Here is a 17,526-nt window from a genome sequence, read left to right as displayed (position 1 = left end):
AACAGGTCATTGGGCTGTGTTCGTGCTGGTAGAGAGATTCCCAGACCCCCCCTTTGTTTGCATGCAAGATCACTAGAGCCTGCACCCCCATTCAGAAGTCATGGCGCGGGAAGACGCGCTTTATCGTCATGAGCATAGAGATACGATACCAAGCAATTTTACACTTTTTGGGGATGTGTTGTGGCGAGGAAAGTTTGCTATCCACAATTAAGCCTAGGGATTTTCTCTGAGTGGGTGAAGTGAGGGTTGAACTCGTCTAAGCACATTTTGTCCAGCCACCTTTGAGTAGGTTTCTGCTTTGAGGGGTGGCCCAAGAATCCAAATTTGCTCTTGGTGGGGGTAAGCTTTAGGTACGCACTCGGCATCCATTTTTTAATGTTTGCAAACAAATCTATCAAATGGCCAGGGGGTATCCCCTGGAGACACTGCACACCCACACAACCACACACACAGCCATTGGCAATCATGGCTATCCTTGTCAGGATTCGCCAACCAAACTCCATACACTGAGGTGCACCCAACAAAGATGTGGAATTAGGCGTCTAGGGAAGGGGTAAACATTCCAAGTTGCAAGCAACTAGCCAGACCTAAAAAGGTACTCATCCTTTCACTTTTCCACATACACACACAGCACATCATTTCCTATTCACCAAAAGTAAATTATCATTAGCTAATAGCAAGCAGCGAGTGCTAATTATGTGGCCTGGTATAGGAGAACCTCCTCCAGTCAGCACTGGATATCAGTTACATAAAGGGTGCTTTGGTAGGTCTGTCCCGAGCCTATGTAGGCAGAAGGACCTTTTTGGTCCACATAAACAAAAATCGCTGGGGTTCAGGGTTTAAAAAATGCATTGGTAGCCAATGGACATTTGAGACAGAAAAAGGCTATGTCTAGTCAAAAACAAAACATGTAGCTACCCCCAAATTAGTCGCCAACACACTTTCTGAAGCTCATAGGTACAAAATGAGGGGACCATTTTTGATTTGGAGCCAGAACATTTTCAAGTTATCGGCCAAGCTTCTTGAGTACATTGAACATGTTCATTGGATGAGGGTGCAGTGGTTAGTTTCTTTGTCGGTTTTCCTGTGGTCCTGGTTGAGGTCCTGCTAACAAGGACTGCAAAGAGTTAATCTAATGTGGGCAGGCTGGAACCAAGAATGGATATTAGGTTGGAGGACCCACAAGGCGTGCACCTCAAGTTGGCGACCACTGGCACAGCAGTGGCACTGAGACGACTCAGAACTGGTCAGAACTTTATCCCTAGAAGCAGGCAAAAGAAGCAGTCTTGCCATGTCGTGGGATGGAGGAGTACTTAAGGACAGCTATAACATTGTAAATTTCAGAGCAGTGCAGCAGGGGCTCACACTTCTTAATTGGTGAATCACACAGTCCTGGAGTTTAAGAGGAGCATAATAAGCAAGGTATAAAATAAGCGGTGTCGCATAGCAATTTGCTATGCAATTCTGTAGGTTTGCTAATCAAATGGAGACTTGTGTAGCAAAGTAAGCTATTTAAGTTGCCCTCGTCAATGAAAGCACAGCTCGCCCTGCATTCCTATCTTACCCTCGGTGCTCTCTTCACCCTCTTTTCTCTGTTCACTTCAAGTGCTAATGCAGAGAAAGTGCAGCAGTAATCGTCTCCTCCACTTGTGAGCACCAAAGGCATGTGTGGGAGTGCTAGGCAGATTATTTTTTTTTCCTTTTTCAAATAATTGTAATCAAGTAGTAATCGGGATGATACTTTAATTAAGCTTTCGATATCCTGTCTGGCAAAAAGATGTGTCAACTTTATATTTTTCTTAAAAGAGTCATGCAATTCTATTCCTACAGCTTAAGCTGTTACATAATGACTGTAAAACACTGCATCATCTCCATGCATTACAGTAAAGGTTAGGTTAGTGTATCTAAATGTCAGTGTCAACTATATTTCATTTTGTTGGGAAAGATGCACCATACTGACGAGTGAACACTTTTGAAAATACACATGATCACATAATCAAACAAACAAGGATTACCATGTAGGTACATACATGTTGGTCAGAATGGGCACAGAGATGTGTGGAGAGAACGAGGGTAACATACTCAAACTAGGGCAGAAGAGGATCGCGTATGGCTGGGGAACATTGGCAGAGACATTTGGTGGTCCCATAACAGTAGTGGTTGGGGCTGATGCAGCACTGAATTGTGATGAGCATTGATAGAGCCATGCGGGGGTGCCATCTTTGGAATAGCAGGAAGAAGATACAAATATGCACTGGAAAACGTGTGTGTTGGTCCCAGTCCTCGAACAGTAGCAGGTTAGGTAAACAGGACCGAGGTGCCCTGTGAGAACTATGCAAATTCTCTATTGAAAGAGTCATGGGGGCTGGGGTAGGATTGAGCCAACTGGTAGAGCAATGCAGAGTCCAGCAGTTCATCAGAAGTGCAAGTCCTTTCACCGATAAACATGCATCAAGTTACCTTCAAGTCACAACATCAACCAACTCTCACATAACCATGTGACAAACAAATTGTGCTCTTGCCTGGGGCTCCTACCTGCTTTATATGCAATATAGGAGTGAACAATGGCTAAGGTCCCAGGCCATGGAATAGCCTCCTCCTTCTTTAACATCTGTAATAAAAACAGGACGGTTAAGTATCTGCCCAAAAAAGAAGAACTCACAGGACGGTGTGGTGTCAGAAGAGATTAACACAGTGGAATGGATGGTGGAGGAGCAAAAGCGGACAGGAGGCATGTAATATTCACTTAGCTCAATGACAAGATCTTACATACAACCCGGGTGCCCATGATAGCAATTTTACAAATAATTCCTATTAAAACTTCAACTATGTATGACACAGCAGTTCTCAGTAGTTTACGGATATAAAACAAACATTTGAAGTCATTGTAATTGATGTGTACCAAAGTTGGGTGGATACAACACTACATACTAGGCCACTAAGCCTGTCCCATACAATGTGCACAAACTGTCATAGGGTTATCAGATTCCCGGCTCATAATCCTATCAATGACACCTCAGAAATGCACAAGGAACAAGTTACTTACCTGTAACTGTTGTTCTCCAGCATGGGTCTGGCATGGATTCACATGCTCATGAATATTCCCCGTCGTCAGGCTGGGAATCCTCGGTAAAGAAAAAACCAGTATCAGTTTCGTTTCTGATCTGTCTTTCGTAGTAATAACCAATCACTGGTCTCTGCGTCATACTGACCACAGCCAATGACTGCCCTCTACCTAAGCACCGCCTCTGGCAGCCATCTTCAGATTTGGAAGCACGTGAAGTGGCAGTATGACCAAGTGAAGAGCCGCAGAGGGGTAGGCGGGAGGGTTCGCATGTGAATCCATGCCAGACCCATGCTGGAGAACAACAGTTACAGGTAAGTAACTTGTTCCTTCTCCAGCATGGGGTCTGGCATGGATTCACATGCTCATGAATAAAGAATACATAGCAGTACACACATGCACAACCACGGGAGGTGGCAAAGGCTCAACATTAAGCATCACATCAACTCAACATTAAGCATCTTACCTCCTCACCAGGCTCACCTCAGGCGAACAGGTTGCGCAGCACTGCTTGGCCGACCCTGGACTCCTCCCTGGAATCCCGGTCGACGCAGTAGAATTTCGTGAAGGTGTGCGTCGACCTCCATGTAGCAGCCCTGCATATGTCCAGCAGGGGCACACCAGATAGGAACGCCGTGGTAGCTGCGATCGCTCTGGTGGAATGGGCTCTCGGACGGCCAGGCAGCGGTCGGTTTGCCAACCGGTGACAGTACATGATACAGCCGGAGAGCCATCTGGAGATGGAAGCCCTCGAGAGAGCCTTCCCCTGATTGACAGGTCCAAAGTTCACAAAGAGTTGTGACGTCTTCCGAAAACCTTTCGTGCGGTCCACGTAGAACTTCAGCGCTCTAGCTACATCCAGCGAGTGCAAAGTCCTCTCAGCCGGCGACGAAGGCGACGGGAAGAACACAGGTAACACCAAGGGTTCGTTGAGATGAAAGTCCGACGGTACCTTGGGCATGAATGAGGGGTGCGTCCTGAGCACTACCCTCGTGTCGTGGAAAGTCAAGTACGGGGCCTTGCAGGAAAGGGCCTGGATCTCTCCCACTCGTCGTGCGGAGGTGATGGCCACGAGAAAAGCTGTTTTCCACGATAGAAACTTCAACGGGGCCGAGTGCAGAGGCTCGAACGGAGGTCCCATGAGTTTGGTCAGCACCACGTTGAGCTCCCACGCCGGGGCCGGAGCCTTCACCGGCGGGAACGATCTGAACAGTCCCTTCATGAACTCTTTCACCAGACGATGAGACCACAAGGACGTCCGGCCCGTGGTTCTGGTGTATCGGGAGATCGCAGCAAGATGAATCTTGATGGACGCGTGTGCCAGACCAGCTTTGGCCAGCGTCAGCAGGTACGGCAGCACTTGGGGAGCCGTAATCCGTAGAGGGTTAATCTTCTGTGCGTAGCACCAGACAGAGAACCTCTTCCATTTGTGTCCGTAGCATTTAAGAGTCGAGGACGCCCTGGCCTTTGCAAGAACCTCTCTGCAATCGGCCGGTATGTCGTATCCTCCAAACTCTAGCGCTGCAGGAGCCAGGCCTGCAAGTTCAGCGACTTCGGGTCGTGGTGGAGGATGGCGCCTCCTTCCCTGGAGAGTAGATCCGCGTCCGCCGGCAGCTTGATTGGCGGGGACGCCGACAAGTCCAGAAGGTCCGGGAACCATATCTGCCTCGGCCACGCAGGTGCGACGAGGATCATCCTGCACCGTGACCTCTTGAGCTGGTTGACGAGCCGGATTAGCAGAGGCAAGGGAGGCAACGCGTAGAGGAACAGGCCATCGCCCATGCTCCTCGTCTGGGGAAACCTGCTGGCGAACCTCCGGCACTTGGTGTTCGTCGCCGTCGCGAACAGGTCGATCTGGGGTGTGCCCCACCGTCGGAAGAGGCGATCCACCAGATCCTGCCGTAGTTCCCACTCGTGGCACGAGCGCAGCTCCCTGCTGAGTGAGTCGGCGATGGTGTTTTTTATCCCTGCCAGATGAAACGGCACCAGAAGAATCCCTTGGGCGACGGCCCAATGCCACAGGTCCTGCGCCTCCTTGGACAGCGCTGGGGACCTGGTTCCGCCCTGTTTCCTGATGTAAAACATGGTGGTGGTGTTGTCGGTGAAGATCCTCACCACCTTGCCCTTGAGGGACGGAAGGAAGGACCTGAGGGCCCAAAACACTGCACGGAGCTCCAGGACGTTGATATGCAGGGACTTCTCCGTCGGGAGCCAGAGTCCCCTTGCGTGCAGATTTTCGGTGTGCGCTCCCCACCCTTCTAGGGAGGCATCCGTGGTCACAGTCACCTGGTGGGCTGGGGTCTGGAAGTCCATGCCCGCCGTCAGATGCGCGCGGGTGCCCCACCACCGTATCGCTCGTCGGAAACTCTCGTCGAGCTTGATCCTTTCCTCGAAGCTGCCCGTCGTCTGGATCCAGCGCGCATCCAGGAACTCTTGCAACGGGCGCATCCGGAGCCTGCACATGGGAATGAGGTAGATGCAGGAAGACATCATCCCGAGGAGGGACTTGATGGACCTCACCTTGGCCGCGTCGGCCACCAACATCCGTTGCACCTTGCCCAAGATGGTCCTGGTCCTCTCCTCCGACGGGGAGGCCAGAAGGGACACTGTGTCGAGCCTCGCTCCCAGAAACAGTGCGACTTGCGCGGGCACCAGGTGGGATTTGGCATAGTTCACGGAGAATCCCAGGTCCGTGAGGAGTTGGACGGTCCTTGCCGTGTGGACCACGGCGAGCTCCCTCGTCTTGGCGCGGATGAGCCAGTCGTCCAGGTAGGGGTAGACGTGAATCCCCTCGCGGCGCAGCTGCGCCGCCACCGGTGCGAGGCACTTGGTGAAAACCCTGGGTGCCGACCGCAGTCCGAAGGGAAGGGCTTTGAACTGGTAATGACGCCCTTGGACCACGAATCTGAGGAATTTTCGGTGCCCCTTTAGGATGGGAATGTGGAAGTAGGCATCCTCCAAATCCAACGACGATAGGAAGTCTCCTTCCTCCAGCTGACCCAGGACGTGCTGGAGGGTGACCATCCGGAACTTCTGCGCCTTGATGAACTTGTTCAGGCGTCGCAGGTCCAGGATGGGGCGCCATCCTCCCGTCTTCTTCTTCACGAGGAAGTAACGCGAGTAGACTCCGGAGCCCCGAAGCCTCTTTGGGACGAGTTCGATGGCGCCCTTTCTGAGCATCGCCTTTACCTCCAGGAGAAGTTGAGGGACGTGAAGTTCTTTCCTGGCCACGGGGGGGACGCGCGGGCACCTTCTTTGAAACTCGAGCGCGTGGCCCCGGGCCAGGGCGTCGAGCACCCAACGGTCGGTGGAGATGGACTCCCACACGCTGACGAAGCCCGCCAGCCGGCCTCCCACCGGGGTGCTTCGGTGGGGGCCCGACCCCACGGCCGGTTCAATCCTGCTTGGACGCGGCCTTGCCGCCTTGGCCTCCTTGGCGACGACGGCGGGGGCCGCCAGACTTGCCTCGTCCTCTGTAGGCCTCTTGCGACGACGAGCGGGCCGCTTGACGGTAGGAAGCGAAACCGCCGCCGGAACCTTTGGAGGCGCCCTTGCCTCCGCCGCTCCGAAAGGGCGTGCCGTTGGTAAAGGAAGCCTTCCTTTTTCTTCTCCTCAGGGCAGAGTTGGAAAAGCTCGGATGCCCTGGCGATCATTGAGTGGAACGATCCAATCTCGTCGGGCGGAGAAGCCCTGGTGGGAGGCGACGACGGAAAATCCTCGTCGTATGCCTCGTCGTCCGTACCCGTCGCTGCCGTGTCAGTCCCCGTATCATCCCCTCGGGTGGACGGGGAGGAGGGCTGGACGGGGCGCGACGGTTGAAAAGGAGGCGGTGGATGGATCCTTCTTTTCTTGGTAGGGGGAACACCAGAAGGTCCCGGTTCTGGATCCCCCGACGGGAGAGGTTCCTCCGTCGGTAACGGTAGTCTCGTCCTTATCTCGGAGCATAAGGACTGTATAGCCAACAAAATGGCCGCTGAGTTGTCTTGCGGCGCTGGCAGAGGGGAATCCGACGGGCGAGCAGGGGCCCCGTCGGTATCCTCGACGATGTCGTCGTCGTCACCTGCGTCGGGGCCCATTCCGACGGGCTGGTCTTGTTCCACGCCTAGGCCGTGGCTTAAGACCTCGATCAGTTCCTCTTCTGAGGTTGAGGCCGAATCTACGACGACGCCCTGCCCCCCCTTCTTCCCCACGGAGGGTTTCACGGGGGTCCTATCGATGGGCACGAAAGAAGACTCCCTCCGAGGAGGCAGGGAGATTCTGGGCCCCGAGGCCGCCACCACTGGTGCAGCCTCCACAGGCTGGGCCAGGGCCGCCGCGACCGTTTCGATAGAGGGCTTGGTCGAATGGATCAAGGCCTTCACCACCTTAGGTGCGCTCACCGCCTTATCCTTGAGGGAGGGGGCACTGCCACGCTCCTCCTCTGCCTTAGAGCTCGACCGGGGTCTCTCCAGGAGCTTCGCCGGGTGCTCGGCCTTCCTCTTACCCGACCCAGAGCGTTGGCTCGTGGTTGATGGTGCCGGGGAGGGTGCGCCCTGCCTGGCGCCCGTAGAGCCCGACCGTTCGGCGCTCCCGGTGCCAGCGGACTCGCGGTGCTTGGCCTTATGTTGGGCCCCCGTCGCCGAAGCGCCCTCAAAGGTCTTAGAAGACCGCTCAGATTTCTTCTTCTTCTCGCCAGACGGGCTCTTACCCTCCAGCCAGCTGGCGAGACGTTGATGGCGGTCCTTCATGGTCCGTTCCGACATGTTGCCGCAAAACGCACAGTCCTTCTCCACGTGCGTCTTGTCCCCATGAAGGCAGTAAAGGCAGAAAGAGTGTTCGTCCTCCTTGAAGACGTTCTGCAGCTGGCATCCAGGGCAGGCCCTGAACAGCTTTCCGGGCGTCGAGCTTCCCTTCTCCTGGGCCATCTCCGAGACCGGGCCTGAGAAGCTTCTGGAGTCCTCCGAAGTGTAGCTCGACGAAATCTTCACCCTTGAGGGGCACAGATGAATCCGACACGGGTCCCCGTTGATCGGATGTAGGATCGGTGGAGCTTGAGGCTCTTTTGACCGAAAGAATCGAAGTTTTTGTGAAAAAGCGCGAAAAAATAGCACTAACGCTCGAGAGCAATAGCACGAGGATCCCAACACATGAACGTGCGGTAAAAATCTGAAGATGGCTGCCAGAGGCGGTGCTTAGGTAGAGGGCAGTCATTGGCTGTGGTCAGTATGACGCAGAGACCAGTGATTGGTTATTACTACGAAAGACAGATCAGAAACGAAACTGATACTGGTTTTTTCTTTACCGAGGATTCCCAGCCTGACGACGGGGAATATTCATGAGCATGTGAATCCATGCCAGACCCCATGCTGGAGAACTTGAGGTAATGAAACGAAACAATATTCCTGTGAAATTCCTCTTTCTTGATATGCACAGAGCATTTTATCTTTTGCACACAAATAACATTTCTTTACAGTAGAGTGGGTCAGGAAAAATCATCCAGAACCTCCTTTGCATTCACAAGTTACATCTTCAATCTGGGGTTATGCTAGGTTGCTTACGCTACACCCATGGCATAAAACAGATTTTTAACATTTTCATGTACAAAGTTACATTAATTCTTCCCTTGGCTGAGGACACCCATCCATTATGTCAAATCATTTAGAATGTTGTACTATTGGGAACGTTTTTCATAATCAGTTTTTTCAGAAAAAGTACTAAATGCATAAATCAGTGACTTAAGAATAGATGAATATGTATATTTTCAGCAAGCAATGTTTAAAACGACACTACAGGATAAACACTATTTTCATCTGTTGTATTACTGTAATACTCCATATGCAACTGTGTATATTTTAATACACTACAAATGTGCAGGATTCCTTGAACAATTATGTACATTTATTGTTTAATAATTAACAAGTCTTATGAAAAGTACAATAAAAAACGTATACAAGATTTGTGCCGACATCTTTTAGAAAAGTTCAGATTTCCCTCTGGAGAAGTAAAGCAAAGCAAAAGTACTTGCCACATTTAGCTAAAGGCCACCACAATGGAAATAGTTACTGTTAAAAAAAGACTCAATGGCTTAATAAAGGATACATAACTAGGAAACAAAGTGCAATGTATATAAGACTTTAAGCAAAGGACCACAAACATTTGAGGATTTTCAGTCATCACACATACATGACCAATAAATAATTTCACAAATAGAGCTTCTCTGGGAAAATAGTCGCTCTTCTAATGAAATTTTTACTCCTTATGCCAAAACGGTTAACAATCCCCTACCGCGAAAGAACAAGGCCAAATAACCTGTTACAAGGGATGATGCCCATTCAGGACTGTCTCCAATCCTACTTAAGCTCACTATGCCTTGCCACAGATGAAATAATGTGCATATCAGCCTGCTCAAGCCTACACTCTAACAATTCAGTGCAGATAGTTTTTGTGGGTGGGGCCAGGCTGATATGCTAAATCACTGGGTAAAAGTAAGCACATTCAGGGTAAATGATGACAAGATGAAAGAAACCCACTGATTGAAAGTAAACTACAGTACAAAAGAAAGTGCCCAATTGTAGTAAACAAGACACAAAAGTAAACCAACTGATAAAAACAAGCCTCAACTCAAAGAGACATTTGGTAGACAAAAGTCTACGACGATTAAAGCAACATAATTTAAGAAGTGGTTGCTAACAATGAAACAAGTTAAAAATTAAACGAGGCAAAAAAGGTAACCCATAAAATAAAAAAATAAAAAACACAAGATTACAGGAATCCACAAACAAAGTAAACCTTGGAGTAAATAACGACAAACCACGAGAAAACACAGAAAGAAATAAGACATGGGATTTAAAACACTGGATTAAGAAAAGCACTGAATAAAAGTAAACCACTAAATAAAAGTATGCAGGCAAGTACCCTAATGGAGGAAATTAAACAACTTGAGGAAAGTAAACCACAAGATAAAAAGTAGATGACTGCACAAAAGCAGACCGTAATTAATAGTCAGCGGCAATACAGAAGTAAAACTATTAACTTAAGAAAAACAAATGACCAATGATCTTAACAATGGTTGTTCCTCCCACGGATTCCTCATCTTTGATAACTATCTACCAGCACAGCTACTCTTCGGATAAAATGTGCCACCAGGGGGCACAGTGCTACTTCCCACTGGCTCTGCCTGATGTGTCTATGCACCCTGTGCCAGACAGGAGGTTGGTGCCAGTATATACTGAAGCGCTGTGCCCCTATAGCCAGCCTTTTTTCGTAGCACGGACGCTGAGCGACTGCATAACCAAGGTTTACTAGCTATCTGCCAAGAGGGGCAGGTAGGGAGGGTGTTGAGGAATCTCCGGGAGAAACATCCATCAGAACGAACATTACAGAGATGCAAGTCATTTGTTCTTCTAATCGATTCCTTCCTCCCACAGATTCCTCATCTCCGATAGACTGCCATAGCAGTAGGCAGATCTGGAGGAGAGAACAGAGCAAGGACACCACCTAAACAAGAAATCTCTGACTGACCGCTCTACCAAAACAAGCATCCTGTCCTGACAGAGAATCCAAGCAGTTATGCTAAGCAAACGTGTGCTGAGAGGCCTACGTAGCTACCTTTCTAAGGTCCAGAACAAGCCGAACAGGTGGCAGCCAGTCCTCTGGTGGACTGAGTCCTGAGAACTTGAGGAACATCCTTCCCAGCCAGATAATCAACGTTGACAATATCTGTATGGTCACAGCCCTTCCAGCACAGGCACCAGCAAAACAAAACAAAACAAAAAGCTGGTCATCTTTCCTGGCCTCCCTCGTCCAAGAGACGTAGTAGCTGAGGGCTTGCACCGGGTCCAATGGAATTAATCCTCTGCCTTTCATGGACGCGTCAGTGACTTTAGTCAGTTGAGCCCTGGGTTGGTGGTACAAATAGGCAAACACCTGGTCTGGGGAGTGAGCCAGATCGGGAAAGACATGAATGTCTTATCTTCTGAAGAGAACAGCTACCACTGCAAGAAGCTTGGTGAAGAACCTGGGTGCTGAAGAAAAACCGAACAGTAGGACCTTGAATTGGTAATGGCAGCACGCAAAGCCCCCCCTGCCCCTCCCCCCAGTGAATCTGAGGTATTTCCCATGTTTTTAGTGGCTGGGCACATGGATGTATGCATCCTGGAGATCTAGGGAGACCAGCCAATCCTGCAGGTCTAGGGCCGGAAGAATCTGGTCTAGGGTGACCATTTTGAACTTGTCCTTCCGCAAGTACAGGCTCAAGAGTCGCAGACACAAGATGGGATGTAGGCCCTTCTTCCTTCTTTTGCAGCACAGAATAAGTTGGACTACCAGTCCTTGGCTTGCTCTAAGCAGGCTACCAGATCTATAGTCCCCTTTGCCAGAAGCTGACAAACATTCTCCAGCAAGAGGGGGTCCAGAGTCAAGTACCGGTTGTCCAGTGGATGGTCTGCAGGACGTTGAACAAAAGTGAACAGCCTGCAAGGTCCATTCAATTGGAAGTGGCAAGAATTAATTCTTTGCCAAATCAGGAGAATTGGCCTCCCACGGGAGGGGGTGGTTAAAGTCCGATTCATAGGGACTTTACACCAGGGGCTGCTGAGGGTACAGCAGAGGCTGATAACCCTCCTTTAGAGGCATTGCTTCCCTGACCGCTGGTGGGGTGGCGTTGGACCGGCTTGGACAAGGGAGCTTCTTCTCTGCAGGTGTCGGAGGCGAATGGACGAAAACCACGCCTCCTGCCTGTGGGGGTTGCAGGCTTTTGCAGTTGGACTGCCAGGCCCAGAGACTTTGCAGTCACCTTAGAAGGGGGATTCATCAGCTGTCATACCAAACAGATTGCGTCATCAAACGGTATATCCAAGAGTTTGGCTTGGACATTTGGGGAAAACCTGAGGTACTCAGCCATGTCTGTTATCCCATACTGCCCCTTGGGCCTGGGGGAGGCTGATAATACCAAAGTATCAACTACCTTTGTTATCAGGTGTTCAAAAGCTGCCTGAAGTTTACCTGGGTTAGGCGCGCACACAAAGCAAGTCGAATTTTAGCGAGGTTTCCAGACCACTTGCTTCTTGAAAGTCATTAAAAAGATCCACCAACTCACCTTCCCCATAAAATTATTCTGGTAGGTCCATAACTTCCCTAGTGTGTAGGAGTTCCAATCCAAAAGGAAAGGGGTTCCCACTTCATCATAAATGTCTATCGTTGAGTCATGAATGCATGCCTAGGGAGCAAAGCATTTTACAGAGGAACACTAGCATCAACGGTGGTCAGCGCGACTGAAGAAAATGGTTGAGGCTGGAAGACCGATGTCAAAGGACGGAGCAGTGCTACCTTGGGACAAGTTCTTGTCAGTGTTCAACTTGGCAGAGGTGAAGGGCGTATGGTCACAGGATTTTGCGGTCTCTCTGCAATCTCGTCCAAGCGTAATGGACTCTGACAGTGCCAGCGGTGCAGAGGCTGACGACATTGGTGCCGGGTGTGAGGTAGGCATGGTGACAAGAAAGACACAGACACAACAGTTTGAAAACCTTTATTTCTGTAACACTTACCTCTGGTGCCCTGCAGGAGGGCCTTGGTCCAGACTGTTCCGAAGCGTTGCCCCAACAGGATAATTCTACTATGGTGAATGCCCAAGTCACTCCTTTCCTCACTGGTCCGCTGGTGAACCAAAGCCCAGGAAACAGTGAGGTTGGAAGGGACCTGTTAGAACTTGGAGTCTCTGGTAAGGTGTGCGAGGGGGCCCAGGTTAAGATCTAGGAATGAGTACGTGAGATATTCAGTACGTGTTCCCCAGCTTTCCCCCCACCTCCCTCTTGTGTCCCATTAGATAGGCTGGCTGGTGCTCACCGTATTTGGATGAAGAAGGTGGGCTGGAGAGATCAGGTAAGCATCCAACTCCAGTTGCTTCACTGAGAGCAGTGGTCCAGGCCAGCTGCGATGCACTGGATGCTGAAGGTAAGTCTTTGCACAATGCTGCTCGTCTTCCTGGAGGCTCTAGCAGCTAGCTGCGCGGAGTGCAGCATGTTTCGTGCTGTTCGCTATCGTCGAGTGGCGCAATGCGCTTTAACAAGTCTCTTTCTCTCCCCAGGTGTGGATCTCGTGGAATGTCTTTGCTGGGCTGGCCGCTGCACGAAGAGTGAGCGATGCGGCGGATCACTTGTTCAGGTAAGTCGGTGCTAAATGGGAGGCTCGGTGGGAATTAGCAGTTAAATTCAGTTTCTTACTATGTTTTTTCTTCTTTCAGGAGCTGCGCTTGCTGTGGACCTTGATCAGCTATGATTCCAAGGGAGTGTCAGGGCGGAAGCTTGAAGTGGAACTCTTGCGATGAATCTCGAGTACGTACGGCTGCAGGTGAGTCCTGGCTACAGATCCAGGTGATTATCAGGACAGAAGCTTGGAGCGGAACTCCCACAATGAAGTCTTCGGGTAAGTATGGCTGCAGATAAGTCTGGGTGTGCACCGCAAGTGGAAGAACAGGAGCGGTAAGCATTACACTGCTCTGGTAGGTAGCAAACAAAACGCTAAGCACAGGGTGTGGCCTGGGGTGTGGCTTTATAGCCTCAGGCCGTGCCCTGTTAACACTAGACGACCAGGGATGTCAGATCTTCGGGTCTGCCGGGGCCATCTTAAGTTCTATGATGGGTCCTGCCTTGCCGGCCATGTTGGTATGGGGTCAAAGCAGCTCCAAACAAACGCCTGCGCCAGTCAGCTACCCTACATGTCTAACTTTTCCCAACATGGTCAGGGGAGGGCGTGCCTCGGGTTCTAATGCACATGCCTTGTGCCTCTACCGGGATAGTGACAATTTCGAGATAATGGGTTGGGATTAATGCCTCTCTTGCCCTATCTCTACTTTGGGTATTCCCTTAAATGATGATTCTAATGAAAGTCGAGGTCCGTAAGTCAAAAAAACATAATCCGTCTATGTCAAACCAATTCTTGCCCTCACTCTGGAAACAATAGTTGTGTAGGATTTCTTCCAAAAGAAAAATAATGTTCCAAAGAAAAGTACAAGTCAAGACTGGTGTCAGGTTGCCTTGTCAGGATAAGTGTTCCCAGTTCAAAAATAATAAATGTCCTTGCAGTCTTCCAAGCAATGATTCTTTATCAGTCAGTCAAACATACCTTTATTCAGTTTTGACCTTCAAGTTCTAAAATAGAAATTTCATAATAAAAATCCTAGATATATATAAAAAAACACAAAAAGAAATAATTCAAAAAGGGGTACATAGGTTTAAATGACTTAGCAACACTGGAATTGGGGGTTGTTCCACATATCGATCATGTCCAACTGGGAAAGACATGTTTTTACATGTATTAACCAGTAAAGGCTCTTCCCACTGTCTAAACCCATGACATGAGACAAGGCATTGCTGTATTTCCTCAAGCCTCAACCGCTCTAGACTCTGGCCCTATATAATGCAGTTTTAAGTGAGATAATTGCCGCTACTCGTTTATTATCAAGTTCCAAATGGACCAGGGCCAAAGGAGTAGAACCAGGCAAAAGCAACAATTTCTTTATACACTTATTTTTTCAAATACTCAATTTAGAGGTGTTAACATGGCCCCACAATTCAGAGCCATAAGTGGAGGCTGGTATGGCTTGTTTATGGAATAAGTCCAAGGCAGGAGGAATTGCACATCTGCCGTGTTTGACAAAAAAAAGACAGAATTCCGCCACAATATTTGCTCAATGATAGTGCTGATTTGGCTACCTGTGCCCCGTAGCTAGCAGAATCCCCAAAACTCAAACCAAGGTAGACAAAGTGGGTGACCTGTTCTATAGTAGTAGAATATTTACATATTCAGTGTAAATGTCTTCCTTTAGCATGTGGGGGCCTAAAAACCATCACTTTACACTTGGCTATATTTAAAGCCAAGTGCAACTGAGTACATTTGATATCAAATATGGACAGAGCATGCCTCAAGCCCTGTGGGGTAGAAGTCAAAAGGACAGAGTCATTCGTATAAAAGAGTGCAGGATATTTATCTGAGGGAATCCTAGGACAGTCCTGGCACCAGCTCAACAGTGTGTCTGATTTCCTGTACATAAACATTAAATAAGAGGGGTGCCACGACACATCCTTATCCAACACCAATATTCACCCCAAAATCCTGGGTCTACTCAACCCCCAACCCATATCTAACATTAGCTTTATTAGCAGAGTATAATGAACGGATAATCGCCACCAGATCGGGGGAGAATCGCATTACGATCTAGCAAAATCTGCCATAGTGCCTCTCTTGAGACAGAGTCAAGCGCTTTTTTTAGGTCCAGAAAAAACGCGTACATACATGCATTTATTTTAGCATAGTATGTTTTGCAACAATCAATAAAAGGATAAGGCAATGATCTATTGTGCCCCTATTGATCCTAAACCCAGCCAGAAGTAGCTAATAACTTCTTCGCGATCAGCACACTCCTGTAAATGGTTGAGGATAAACTTTCCAAAAAGCTTACCAACACCATCTGGGAGGGAAATTGGGCAATAATTGGATGGGAGGTCTTTGCCTCCGTTTTTGTATATAGGCACAATTGTCGCCTTGTGCCAATTGTCAGGGATTTCGCCACTACGCAAAATAGCATTGAACAGCCTACACAACACTGGAGCCCATATCACTACATCATATTTACAAAACAAATCTACAGAGATCAGATCGGGGCCGGCCGGTCTACAATCTTTCAAGGAGTTAAGGGCAGTCACCACATCACCAACAGAAAATGAGAAGGTAATGGGAAGTGGCGATCTGTTAACAGCACAACTAGGTGAGGGGAAGAAATTATCTTGGTAATGATTCGAGAAATGGCTTAGTCATTCAGTCTCACCAATACTGCATTGCATAGCCTTGTCTCCCTTCAATCCCTGTCTGAGATCAATTGCCAAAAAGGGCAAGCGTCTTTCGATTGTAAGGACATGTGTAACTTGGACCACTGTTCAGAGGCAAATTCTCCTTTTTTCTTCCCAATTAACTCTTTATACTTTAGTCTTAGTGACGGCAAGACAATTTTATCCTTCCCAACTGGCTATTTACACAAGACACAATCTCCCTTTTAGCGCTACGGCAAGCTTTGTCCTACCAATACGTCCCAGAAAAGGAGTGTTTCTTTACTTTGCGCGCAGGGTGTGAGATGTGGGAGAACTACATTTTAGAGTTGCAAAAATTCTTACAGGATAATTGTATCTCTGCAAACTGTGGTACAAATTACAGTAATGTTATTTAAAATAGAAACATAGATGGCTGATTTAAAGCCCTGTTTCATCAAGTTAACCCAACTGACACCTTTACGAGTGTGACAAATTAATTCCAACTGATGATAAATAAGGTGCTCGGTAGGTCCATCCACCCCCTTTTTATTTCCCCACATTACTACTTCTAGGGGATAATGGTCACTTTCTGTTCTCTCACAAATCGCCAAATCACCAATCCTGGCCCAATCTTTCCCAGAAATGAATATATAATCAGAGAACTTCCATATGGACCACTGAAAGTCTTCTTGGCAAGTTGGTCATTGGCGAAGCTGCCATTAAGGGCCCTTAAATACAATTTAATTAGAATGCACACGGACTCCAAAGCAAGGCAGTGCACATGACGAGGAGTTTTAGCATTAAGAGATGGAATGTCCCAGGCCTCATCATGGTGATGCCAGAGTCCTGTGAGAATGTTGAGAGAATATAGCTGTAAGTTAAAATCGCCTACAAGGGTACAGTTGGAGCACAGCGAAGGAAAGCTTGTGCTGGCAATTAGATTCTGAAGGCTGGAGAGCGTTGCCATTCCTTGAGAGGGTCTATTATACACGTTAAGACACATCTCATCACCCTTAGCTAACCAGATCTGCAAAGGTTTTAAGTCTCGGGTGCCGGAATCAACAGCCTCCACCTTCAAACCGAGTGTAATGTCAACCCAAACCAACAACCCAACAGTGTGTGAGCCTCCGGGCACCTTGGAAGCCGCAATATAAAAAGACTGATAGCCTTGAAAGGTGATGGGCTCAGAGGCCCAGGTTTCCAGTAAAGCAATAATCTGATGCTCTCTAATAAAGGCACACCAGTCAGAGTAGGTCATCAATCGATTCACCCCAGCTACAATGCATGAAAGTAGTTTATAACCCCCTACTGGTTTCTAAAGTTCTAGTAGCCTCACTGCCCAGTCAATCCACCTCATTTAGATCATCATCTAAGCTGGCATATCTAATGGATCTGCCAGTAGGAAGGGCAGCAGGTTTAGGGGGACCGGGAAGATGATTAGCAGCTGTCCTACTGTTTCCAGTATGTGATTGATCTGGGGCGACCAGTAAGGTCTTCAGAAATTAATCCGGTCTTAATCCAAATGTGGGCTCCGCGGGGCGTGGGGGGGCAAGTTCTGAAGTCAAAAGAGCATCTGCCAAATCCTGGGACACCAAGGACACCCTAATACAATCAATGCCTGAGTTAGGAATTACTCACCTAACACAGTGAACAATGTCATTTCTAATAATCAAGAGGCAG

At 48.8% G+C, this 17,526-nt stretch overlaps 1 protein-coding gene across 7 annotated transcripts in view; it reads right to left on the bottom strand.

Moving 5' to 3' along the window:
- Positions 1-17,526, bottom strand: part of PHF21A (PHD finger protein 21A) — a 2,009,174-nt gene that overhangs the window by 221,142 nt on the left and 1,770,506 nt on the right. For all 7 annotated transcript variants that reach the window (XM_069623242.1, XM_069623245.1, XM_069623243.1 and 4 more), the window contains one exon: positions 2,536-2,611. In XM_069623242.1, coding sequence (XP_069479343.1) covers positions 2,536-2,611 — 76 coding nt within the window. The remainder of the gene's footprint in view (positions 1-2,535; positions 2,612-17,526) is intronic.

Source organism: Ambystoma mexicanum, chromosome 11 (assembly GCF_040938575.1).
Source record: "Ambystoma mexicanum isolate Mex_15411 chromosome 11, UKY_AmexF1_1, whole genome shotgun sequence".
NCBI classification, from domain to species: Eukaryota; Metazoa; Chordata; class Amphibia; order Caudata; family Ambystomatidae; genus Ambystoma; species Ambystoma mexicanum.
This window is presented reverse-complemented; position numbering and strand designations above follow the sequence as displayed.